The 12,327-nt window shown below is 45.2% G+C and overlaps 2 protein-coding genes across 11 annotated transcripts in view; one reads left to right on the plus strand and one right to left on the minus strand.

Annotated features, from left to right (window-relative positions):
* Positions 1-12,327, plus strand: part of SLC22A23 (solute carrier family 22 member 23) — a 188,897-nt gene that overhangs the window by 147,684 nt on the left and 28,886 nt on the right. For all 8 annotated transcript variants that reach the window (XM_055264615.2, XM_055264618.2, XM_063632990.1 and 5 more), the window contains one exon: positions 10,521-10,648. In XM_055264615.2, the coding sequence (XP_055120590.1) occupies positions 10,521-10,648 (128 nt within the window). The remainder of the gene's footprint in view (positions 1-10,520; positions 10,649-12,327) is intronic.
* The window catches only part of PSMG4 (proteasome assembly chaperone 4), a 46,773-nt gene continuing 39,173 nt past the window's right edge, over positions 4,728-12,327 (minus strand). For all 3 annotated transcript variants that reach the window (XR_010119212.1, XM_063633012.1, XM_063633008.1), the window contains one exon: positions 4,728-5,844. Coding sequence is in view for 1 of the 3 variants with exons in the window: in XM_063633012.1 (XP_063489082.1) it covers positions 5,768-5,844 (77 nt within the window). In the remaining 2 variants the exon portion in view is untranslated. The remainder of the gene's footprint in view (positions 5,845-12,327) is intronic.

Below are 12,327 nucleotides of genomic sequence, written 5' to 3' on the forward strand. Positions count from 1 at the left end.
CGACAACCAGCCCATGCTGTGGTTTTATGTTAGGTTTTATGTCCCAAGTACATGCTGGAATATGGCATGGTTCACATGTTTGTGAAGTTCGATCGACCCTGAGTTAGTGCCCTCTTCTCATAAGTAGGAATTAATGTGCTTTTATTCAAGACCTCAGGAGACGAGCCAGTGTGCACACCTGGGGGAACTGTCTCTGAGCACCAGGTGGGCAAATGTGTGCCAATCTGAAAGGAAGGGAATGTTTAGAGTGAGACTGGCGTCTTTCACTGAGATGTAGGGGGCAGTGTGTCATAGCAGAGGCGGCACCTGGAGATGCAGGTGCGTGTCAGTGCCCTGAATACGGTTTGGAAGGACATGTACCCAGCCAGGGAGGGCTTAGCCCTGGAGGATGGGAGGGTGAGTGCAGGCGCACTGAGATTGGGGTGAGCGGTGTGGGGAGGCTTTCGACTTCTCTGTAATATTTTCTTTTAATTGTGGTAAAATACGCGTAACATAAACTTTTCCACTGTAACCATTTTTAACTGTGCAACTCAGTGGCCACATCCACAATGTTGTGCAGCCATCTCCACCGTCCATTTCTAGAATTTTTTCACCTTCCTCTATCCCAGGTCCTGGCAGCCCCCACTCTGCTTTCTCTGAGTTTGACTCCTCTAGTGCCTCACGTGAGTGGAATGTGAAGGTGTTCCTCCCTCTGGAACTGGCTTGTTACACATAGCACGGTGTCCTCCAGGTTCTCCCATGCTGTAGCAGGTGTCAGATCCCTTCTGTTTAAGGCCAAATCATATTCCGTTGTACAAATGGACCACATTTTATTACCCATTCATTCATTGATAGAATCTGTAATATTTTAGTTTTTAAGTAGAGAACGGGTTTATCTGTGATTTGCTTAATTAATTCCATAGCCAGACTCGACCCTGGCATCCTCCACTGTAACTCACAGTCAGTCACCGCTTCCAGCTGCTGTGGACAGTGTCACAAAGGGGGCTGTCCCAGCAGGTGCTCAGCACGCACTGACCGTGGTGTGGTTCCGTATTGGACGCCAGCAGGGCCTGGGCCTCAGTCTGTCGTCCAGCATATGACTGTCCTGCAGTGGAACATCTGCAGGGCTCCGTGAGGAGGGACAAGTGAAGGCTAAAGGCACTAGTATCCCAGTTGGGTTCTGCCTGCATTGAGTTCAGGCCAGTTCAGGTATTATGGCCAGAATGCTTTGGGGGTTCCAGAATCATGAATGAAGATTGTGGACCTTCCAACCATCCTGAAGGGGTTTCTGAAAAGGGCTTGGGTCCAATCTGTCATTCACCTTCAGAAGAGAACTCCACTAGATGTGTCATCAGGAGGAAAGAGCCCTCTCCACAGTCCCCAAGTTCTGCTGGAATGTGGGGGGTCAAAGTGTCGAGACAAACTGAGACCCGGAGCCAGTGAGGACACCTGCCTGGATGTGCCACTGAGAATGCGGGTTTTGTGCCTACCCTCAGCTTGTCAGTAACCAAGTACCACCTGTGCATGTCGTAGCGCTGCCCTATGCCATCTGCTCAGCATGTTCTTGACCCATCAACAAACATCTGCTCTAAAATCCTCCAAGTTGGCAAGTGTCCTACTTACCCTAGAGGAGGAATCCTTGTGCCCCTCCATTGCTGTATCCATACCGCGCTGCGGACACTGACGCCTGCTTGGTGGGAAGGCAGCTATCTGCCTCCCTCTACCCCTGGGTCACTGCAGACACACAGCCCAGCAGCATCTCTCCCTGCTCCTTCCTGGTCCTGGGTGACCTCAGCTTGAACATTCTGCTCTAGACAGCGTCCTTGTCCTGAACGGCTCTTTAGAAGCAAAGAGAAAAATACTCTCCACTCTGTGTCCAGCAGGGCTCTCTGTCCTTCTCTGCTTCTCACTCCCTACCTGGGGTTTAGGTCTTGGAGGGTGAGTGGAGACTTTTAGTTCTGCCCACATCCTTCCCACAGAAGCCCTGGGGATCAGTGAGCCAGCCAGCTTAGAGCAATCACTTGTTAGGTGTGAAGGTTGGGCTCCTTTAGGTCTTCCCAGCCTGACAGTCTCTCCAGTCGGGCTGTCTGGGTTTAAATCCCAGCTCTGCCATTGAATAGCTGTGTAATCCTGGGCAATGTATTTGAACGTTCTTTGCCTGAGTTTTCCCACCTGTAAAATGGGGATAATGATAGTACCACCACATAGTAAAGAATTAAATACTTACAGCTTTAGAAACTTCCTGTTCCACATCTGTGGTTTCAAGCAAGCCCTTTGCTGCATGAACCAAATTCTTTTTCCCTTACCTGGGTGATAGTTTGCACATGAGTCCCTTCCAAATCACACGTTGAAATGTGACCCCCAGTGTTGGAGGTAGGGCCTGGTGGGAGGTGTTTGGGTCACGGGGGTGGATCCCCTGGGCTTGGTGCCCTCCCCACTGTAATGAGTGAGCTCTATTAGGCCATTCAAGGGCTGGTTGTTTGAAAGAGCCTGTCACCTCCCCCTTCTCTTGCCCCTTTTCTCACCCCATGACATGCCAGCTCCCCTTGCCCTCCACCATGAGTAAAAGCTTCCTGAGGCCTCACCAGAAGGAGAGCATGCTTCCTGTACAGCCTGCAGAACTGTGAGCCAAATAAACCTCTTTTCTTTATAAATTACCCAGCCTCCAGAGCCTCCAGTGTTCCTTTATAGCAACACAAACAGACTAAGATAGTGGGACTCCTCCAGCTTGCACCTCTCCTCTTGCACTGCCATCCTGGCCACAGCCACTCTGAGAGCCAACTTCAAGGCTTTCTCCCAGGGAAGCTGCTGTGGTTTTAATGCCTGGTCGTGTTTTACCGTTGCAGAAGTCATCCTCAAGGTCGCTTTTTGGCCATCTGCATGTGAGGATGAACCAGATAGATGTGGCTCCAGCTACCCATCGTGCTTCCTGATTTTTTGTTGAAAGTGATCAATTTCTCCGAGGCTCAGCTCTATTTCTACCAAGTCCTGGGCCCTTGGCTGGCTTTTTAATTTGTGTGGCGTTACTACATTATGTACTTTCAGCAGAGATTTCATTAAGTTGCCACAATATGGCCACGCTGCACATTATCCAAACTAAAACAACCATCTCTGGGTTTGCTCAGAGGCTGACAGGCCAACGAATTCTTAATGATTTTGCAGCAAATTTTTTTTTTTTTTTTTTTTTTTTTGAGACGGAGTCTTGCTCTGTCGCCCAGGCTGGAGTGCAGTGGCGCAATCACGGCTCACGATTTTGCAGCAAATTTAAATTCATGGAGTGCATCGGAAAACTTAAGTATTCCCTACACATACCCTTTGGGCTTGTGGCATTCCGCAATGCCTGAGGAAGCATCCCTGGAACACTACTTCCCAACTTCAGTCACCGGAGTGCCGTCCAGGCAATATGGGTTTGCTGCTGTGCTGTGTCCACAGAGGTTAAGGGTGTGGGCCATCTCATCAGACTGCCTGGGTTCAGACCCCAGCTCTGCCGTTGAATAGCTGTGTAATCCTGGGCAATGTACTTGAACTCTCTTGGCCTGAATTTTGCCATCTGTAAAATGGGAGTAATTATAGCGCCACTATATGATGGACTTGCAAGCATCAGACACGGGGGAAACTGGTGGAACAGTGTCCGTTGGTCGTAAATCCCGTCATGGGGAAGGTGGTGAGCAGTGCTGCCCCCCAGTGGAGACAGTCGTGTAGCTACGGGGAGCCTGTCCCTTGTCTCGCGCCCAGATCTCCTGGGGTGCGCTGTGTCTTTACTTCAGTTCACTCCACTCTCGTGGCTGCTGCTCATCAGAACCCGTAACACTCAGGATCTTCCACTACCTGGGCCCTGCATCCCTCTCCTCTCCTCGCGTCTTCTCACCTCATTCCCAGCATTTGGGTTTATCAGCTTGCAGCGCTCTGAACACAACAAATGCACCGTCCCACACCCTCACGCCTTACCTCTGGGTCCTGCCCCACACACCTCCAGCAGTACGAGGGGACGCAGGGCCTGCCCTGCAGCTGCTCATCTTCCAAGACGGTCCAAGCAGAGCCCGGCCTCTCCAGAGCCTCCCCTGACCAGCCCCTGGACCACCTGCCTGGGCCTGCCCCCACCACAACCCACACCATGCGGGCTTCTATCCAACTCGCTCAGTGGATTTGAGTGAGTAGTGACAAATCCATTTCAGATGAATTTGTAGTGACAATGCTCAGTACGTATTAGAAAAAAACAATTTGGAGACCCATTGAAAGCTTGGGCTCCCAAAGAGGCCCGTACCCACTTCTTAAATCCTAAGGTCACACCAACCCTTTGTAAACAGTAATATCCTTGAAATCTTTTCTATGAGCTTTGCAATTCTCAGAGACTCTCTAGAAGGGGACTTGCTCATCATCACTTCTCATAAAGACATTTATTTGTTGTTGTCAGTTTTTAGGTATCCAAAGTGTGTTGCCTTTAGACCCAATTTAAGGATGACAAAGACGAGGGAGTCACTAAGGAGCAGGCAGTCTCAGAGGCCCTTGCACCGCTGGGCTGCACACACACCCTCCTGCCTTAGGCTCTGTTCTGTGCCTGTGGCTTTGAAGTCTAGGACAAGGAGAGACTTTTCTCCTGAAGGGCCAGGGCTCTGTGGGCCCAGATAAGAAAGGGGAACAGCAGAATTGAATCCTCTCTAGGATTCAGTTGGACTGATGGAATTCCAGTAGCGTCAGTGTCTGCCTGGTATGCATAATGCAGGGGTTTATCTTTGTAACGGCATGTGTTAAATTGACAAATCAGAATTGTACATATTTATGGGGTACATCGTGATGTTGTGCTACATTAAATGTATAGTGGTCACATCACAGCATGCAGCATATCCATTCTCCCAAACGTTTATCATTTCTTTGTGTTGGGAACATTCGATATTTGAAACTATATGATATATTATTAACTACAGTCATCCTACAGTGGTCCAGAACACTAGAACATATTCCTCCTATCTCTTGTAATTTTGTATCCTTTAATCAATCTCTCCCTATTTCTCCCTTCCCCCTACCCTTTGTAGCCTCTAATATCCTCTGTTCTACTTTTCACTTCTATGAGATCATCTTTTTTTGAGCTTCCACATGAGTGAGAACATGTAGTGTTTAATTTTCTGTACCTGGCTTATTTCACTTAACATAATGTCTTTCAGTTCCATCCATGATGCCACAAATGACAGGATTTCATTCTTTTTTACAGGTGAATGGTATTCCATTGTGTATATATACCACATTTTCTTTTTCCAGTCATTTGTGTTAGACACCTAGGTTGATTCTGTATCTTAGCTATTGCAAATAATGCTGCAATAAACTCAGGATGCAGATGTCTCTTTGACTGATTTCCTTTCCTTTGGATAAACACCAGTAGTGGGATTGCTGGATCATGAGGTAGTTCTGTTTGAAGTTTTTTGAGGAACCTCTGTACTGTTCTCTATAGTTGATGTACTAGTTTACATTCCCACCAACATCATGTAAGAGTTCCCTTTCTCCACATCCTTGCCAGCATTTTTTTTTGTCTTTTTGATAATAGCCATCCTAACTGGGATGAGTGGATACCTCATTGTGGTTTTGATTTGTATTTTCTGATGATTAGTGATGTTGAGCTTTTTTAAATATATGTTTGTTGGCCATTTGTATCTTCTTTTAAGAAATGTCTATTCAGATTATTGTCCATTTTTAAAATCAGGTTGTTTCTTTTTTTGCTGTTGAGGTGTTTGAGTTCCTCATATATTCTAGATATTAATCCCCTGTCAGATGAATAGTTTGCAAAGACTTTCTATCATTCTGTAGGTTGTCTTCTCGGTCTGTTGATCGTTTCCTTTGCTGTGCAGAAGGTTTTAGTTTCTCCAGGATCAGCTGTATGCAGAACACAAAACAAGTCTCAAAAAATGTTTAAAAATCAAAATCATACCAAGTATCTTATCTGACCATAATGGACTAAAACTAGAAATCAGATAACAAGAGGCACATTCAAAACATACAAATACATGGAAATTGAACAACATACTCATGAACAACCAATGGGTGAAGGGAGAAATTAAGAAGGAAACTAAAAAATTTCTTGATACAAATGAAAATAGAAACACAATATATTAAAACCTATAGGACACAGCAAAAGCAATATTAACAGGCAAGTTTATGGCAACAAATGCCTACATCAAAAAACTAGAAAGATTTCATATAAACAACCCAATCATGTGTTTCAAGGTACTAGAAAAGCAAGAACAAGCCAAACTCAAAAGTAGTAGAAGGAAAGAAATAATAAAGGTCAGAGCAGTCACACATGAAATTGAGACTAACAAAACCATAGAGAAGATCAATGAAACAAAAAGTTGGTTTTTGGAAAAGATTTTAAAAATTCATAAACCATTAGGTAGACTAAGAAAAAGACAGAGAAGACCCAAATAAATAAAATCAGAAACAAAAAAAGACATCACAACAGATACCACAGAAATACAAAGAATCATCAGAGACTACTATGAATACCTATATGCCAATAAATTCAAAAACCTAAAGGAAATGGTTAAATTCCTGACACATACAACCTACCATGATTGAGCCAAGAAGAAATAGAAAGGCTGAACAGACCAATAACAAATAATGAGATTGAATCAGTCATAAAAAGTCTTCCAAAAAAGAAAAGTCCAGGACCGGAGGGCTTCACTGCTGAATTCTACTGAACCTTTAAAAATGTAATACCAACTCTTTTCAAACTATTCCCCAAAAAAATGAAACAGAAGGAATTCTTCCAACTCATTTTACAAGGGCCTTATCTTGAAGGCAAAATGGCACCACTCAAATGTCCATACTCAAATATGCTGCATTTTGGATTTTCCCTGAGCTGTCACCTCCCATCCTGGCTTCAAAACTGCGTATAGTGAGCACATCTCCACGGTTCTCCCCGCCCTGTGGGCAACACTTGAGGATAAATCAAGGAACAGGACTTGAGATTGCTGGGGCAATGAAAAAGTTATGTCCTCTTGTGGAAGCTCTGCCCTGCTCGTTCACACCACCTGTGCCCTCAGCCCTGGGCAGTGGCCCTTAGGGTACCTGGCCCTAGGGGTTGGAAAGTGGGGCTACAGCTCCTTCTCTGCTGTGTCATCTGGGCCTTGTTCTTCATTTATGGTCTCGATTTTCAAAATCCATTTCCTGCCATGGAGTTCCATAAGCATTTGATATAAATAAATTTTAATTATTTTGAAAGGACACAAATTTCCACATTGTATGCCATATTTCAAAACTGCAGAGACTACCTGCAAAATGGCTTGTGCTGTCATATTACCATATTTATATATATTCATATATTTTCTTAGATAAGCAAAAATTCTCATAGAAATCACAAAATATTTAGAATCAAATCACAAATGTATCTCAAATGATAATACTTAGATAAATTTTGAAGTCTTAAATATACTTATGAGAAAATTAATAATAATGACCTCTATGTCTATCCTGAGAAATTAGAAAAAGATACTAAACCCAAATGCATCAGAAAGATGGAAATAGTATAGATCAGAACTTAAACTACGGGGGGTGGCATTTGTGTTTGTTTTATTATAAAGAAAAGATCTGAATTTTTTTTTTTTTTTTTTTTTTGAGACGAAGTCTTGTTCTGTCACCCAGGCTGGAGTGCAGTGGCACGATCTCGGCTCACTGCAAGCTCCGCCTCCCGGGTTCACGCCGTTCTCCTGCCTCAGCCTCCCGCGTAGCTGGGACTACAGGCGCCCACCATCACGCCCGGCTAATTTTTTTTGTATTTTTAGTAGAGACAGGGTTTCACCATGTTAGCCAGGATGGTCTCGATCTCCTGACCTTGTGATCCGCCCTCCTCGGCCTCCCAAAGTGCTGGGATTACAGGCTTGAGCCACCGCGCCCGGCCAGATCTGATTTTTAAAATACAGCAAAATGTGAATACATATAATATTAATGTCATGCATCTGTTTCTATTTCCTTGGATTATGTTATTCAAAATTAATTTTGTATAGCTAGAGGCCAGGAAAACAAACATTAACTTTGAGTATTTAAAAAAAAAAAAATCAGTGCCTGCAAAGGCATTTGGGACTTCCATGTGAGATGACCGGAGACCTTCTGTCCATTCCACATGGCCCTCCTGCATTCCACACACCTGCTGAGCAGGACAGCTTTTAGCTCTTCAGGAAGCTCCCAAGTCTCCCAGAGTGACTTATCATTCAGAGCAGACCAACCCAGAGGTGCCACCGAATTCAGTGGGAACCACCTCATCATGTAAAATGCAGTTGCAAGCAAATAGAAATTTGGACTTTTTTCAAATAGGTAAGAAGGAGGCAGTAGTTATTAGATATCAATAGTGATGTGACTTTGAAATAAAAATTTTCTACTTCTCACAGTCTGTTCCTGCGGCTACAACAAATACCTTACCCTGGATGATTTATAAACAACAGATATTTATTGCTGACAGTTCTGGAGGCTGAGATGTCCAGGATTAAGGCACCAGCAGATTCTGTGTCTGGCAAGCGTGTGTTGCTCATAGATGGAGCCTTCTGTGTGTCCTCACATGAGGGAAGGGGCAAGGCACCTCTCTTCAGCCTCCCGTTCTCATGACTTAATCACCCCTAAATGCCCTATCTGTTAATACTATCACATTGGGGTTTAGTTTCCAACATATGAATTTGGGCCGGGGTGAGGGAAACACCATTAACGCTTTTTCTAGCTCCTAGACTCCTTTTAAAACTCTCCTGAGGCCGGGCACGGTGGCTCATGCCTGTAATCCCAGCATTTTGGGAGGCTGAGGCAGGCGGATCACGAGGTCAGGGGTTTGAGACCAGCCTGACCAACATGGTGAAACCCCATCTGTACTAAAAATACAAAAATCAGCCAAGCATGGTGGTGCATTCCTGTAATCCCAGCTACTAGGGAGGCTGAGGCAGGAGAATTGCTTGAACCCAGCAGGCAGAGGTTGCAGTGAGCTGAGATCATGCCACTGCACTCCAGCCTGGGTGATAGAGCAAGACTCCATCTCAAAAAAAAAAAAAAAAAAAAAAAAAAAAAAAAAAATCTATCCTGAGCTTGCAAAGCAGGTGTTCGGTAGTTACAATAACTTCTTACCAGCATCAGTCGTGACCTTCCTGATACAATTTAACTAAAATAAAGTAGAGTGATAACTAGAACACTGAGGGCTACAAGAAGCTAGGACTGTCATCTTGAGCTTTGATTTCTACCTTTTGTCTCTCCCAAATAGTCAAAGGTCAGCTGCCTGTTTTGCAATAAAGTATTATTAGCCCATAGCCACACCCACTCCCATACATCCACTCTCAGCCCATAGCCACACCCACTCCCATACATCCTCTCAGGCCACAAGGCCAAGACGAGGAGAGACCATTTCACCCTCAAAGTCTAAAATATTGGTGACTTGGACTTTTGCAGAGATAGCGTGCCAACTCCTGCTCTGTGCAGTCACGGTGTTCTCTTTGAGCAGCTTGTATATATTGTCATAAATGTAAATTTATAAAATTAATAATAAAACACTAGTTTTTTTGTCTTGGGGCTCCTCACAAGGTTCTGTCTTTAAAAAAAAAAAAAAAGATTCTGTTGCTTTGGTAAAACTCGAAAACCACTGTGTTGTGGCATCGTCTGAGGGAAAGTGACAGGCAGTTAGCAGTAACATGTAAATAGCTCTGAAGGAAAACCCGGGAGAGTGAGCCTTCAGGTTCTAAAACTGAAAATAACTGCAGGTTGGTCATATTTGGAAGTAATTTTTTAAGCGTAAAATCATTCTATTACTATTTATTGTGACAAAATACAACAAAATCAGCAGCCTTCCTTGAATTGTTTCTCCATGCTTTAGAAATGTATGGTTACTTTGAAAGGTATACACTGATTTCATGACACAGCTGGTAGAATGTTGTTCATATCTGCTACTCTGTTACATTTGTTAAATTATCTTTATTTTTGTAATTGACACATAGTGATTGTACGTATTTATGGGGTACACAGTGATGGTGCTGTACATAGAATGTAAAATGATCAGATCAGGGTAATTAGCATGCCCATCATTGCAAATATCACTTTTTTTGTGTTGGGAACATTTAACATCCTCCTCCTAGCTATGTGAAACTGTATATTATTAGTAGTAGCTATGGTCATCCTACAGTGGCGTAGAACATTAGAACTTGTTCCTCCTGTCTAGCTATAATTTTGTATCCTTCAACCAACCTCTCCCTATCCCGTTTCCCTCCACCCTTGCCAGCCTCTACTATACTCTGTTCTTCTTTTCACTTCTATGAGATCACTTTTTTTTTAAGTTTCCATATGTGGGTGAGAACATGTGGTTTCTAACTTTTGTTAAGCATTTTTAAGGTCTCGATTTTTACTCTTTGGAAAAGAAAACTGGGAACGTTTCAGTGCCCACGGTTTTATCTCCCCTGATTGGGCTGATGCGTGTCTGAAGACTGACCGCCACCTGCCTGGGAAGCTCCCAGGCCACACCTAAGCCATGCTTCCCGGTGCCGTGCAGAATCAGCAGACATTCACTGATCCCCTTTCTGTCTTTAAAGGATATTCCCCGAGTCCCTCCGGTGGCTAATGGCCACCCAGCAGTTTGAATCTGCAAAGAGGCTGATCCTCCACTTCACACAGAAGAACCGCATGAACCCTGAGGGCGACATCAAGGGTGTGATGCCAGGTGAGCACACCGCGGGCTGGCCAGGGCGGGAGCCTCTGCAGGGCTCAGAGAGGCTCCATGGGGCAGGTCCCTGACACCTGGGCTGGTTTTGTTGCACAGACAGCTGTTTCAACCAGCTGTGCAATTCTCCTGTGACCTTTTGGCCTGCCAAGGGCAATGGAGCAGCCTTGACACTCTCTCCTCTTGCTAGGTGTTGGTTTCTTTCATGATCAAGTCTAGCACACTCTGGATCTGCTCATCTCCTGCCTAAATCCAGAAGCGAGCCATGAGCCCAATATATACTGCTCAAGCGAATATTTGGCTGTCTCGCCCATAGCCTACCTGCCTGCCAGGTCTAAACACTGCCAGAGTGCTGTCTCAGGGTGTAGATGGCCCCTGTGACCTCAGCTTTCCTAAGCATGACCTTCAGAGAGCCACCGTTGTCTTTACCTGGCCATGACCTATTTGTTGGGCAGCTGAAGACGGGAAAGGTGAAGTGTTTTTGGATAGTCGTTCGGATCCATAGAATTCCTGTGTGTCAGGAGCGTTACCACAGCTAGGTGGGGGTTCTCAACCTGGGGATCCACGTGTCACCGGGAGGTTGTTAAAATCCAGATTCCTGGGCCTCTCCCTGGCACCCAGAGATCCTGACCTATTAGATTTGGAATAAGCCCTGAGAACTTGCATTTCTAATAAGCACTAGAAAAGATTCTGATGCAAGTGGTATACAGATCTCCGTTTGAAGATCACTGGTGGTCTCAGCCCAAGCTCTGACTCACTGCCCTCACTGAAGACCTGGGATAAATTGTTATAAAATTCCCTGGGAAAATAACCTCCAGGCCATTGTCCAAGACAGAATATGCTCATTTTCCCCCATGGCCAGAAATGCTTGTGATGATGATTCATTCATTAAACCAACAAGTGTTTACTAAATGCCTGCTGTGTTTCAGGCGCTATTCTAGAGCAGAGAAGACACAGGCAAAGCCTTGCTCTCACGTAACTTGCAGGCAGGTGGGGCACACAGACAGGGAAGTTACACGTGCATACATACGTCAGGAGGGATGAAACAGCAGGGCCACGGGATGGAGGGTGGCGGGGAGGGACTACAATCAGAGTGGCTGTGGAAGCTTTGCTCCAAGGGCACAGGTGCAGGGGCCTGAGTGAGATGGGAGAATGTGCCCTGCAGGTATCCATTTACGATGGGAAGGGATGCGCGGGAACCCCAAATCAGAGAAGCCCTTCGTACCCAGACAGGCCTCTCGTTAGACTCCCAGTTCAGAAGATTGGGGATACTAGGTCACTAGAAGCTCCTTGGTGCTGCCATAGCTCAGCCAGGATGTCATCCTTTGCCTCAACTTGTGCAGGGACCTGAGAGTCAGGACACCCAGGCTGGACCACGTGCTGGGCGGGGTGGGGCCTACCCAGGGACGCCTGAAGCTTTTGCTTCACTGGACAGAAGAAGGACGTGAACCAGGTCTGGTTGACATGAAGGGTGCTGAGTGCTGGTGCATCTGTGGTCCCTTTTTATCCAGGGACAGTGACAAGAAACAAGATGACACTCACATGGCACTTACATGTCAGCTACTTTTCTAAGTGATTTGCAAATATTAATTCATATTTAATATTTAGTCCCAAGCGCTTCATTTGTATTATTTCTCCATGACAGCCTATGAGAGAGGCACTATAATTAGCCCCATTTG

The sequence above is a fragment of the Symphalangus syndactylus genome, chromosome 23, assembly GCF_028878055.3.
Source record: "Symphalangus syndactylus isolate Jambi chromosome 23, NHGRI_mSymSyn1-v2.1_pri, whole genome shotgun sequence".
Lineage (NCBI taxonomy): Eukaryota > Metazoa > Chordata > Mammalia > Primates > Hylobatidae > Symphalangus > Symphalangus syndactylus.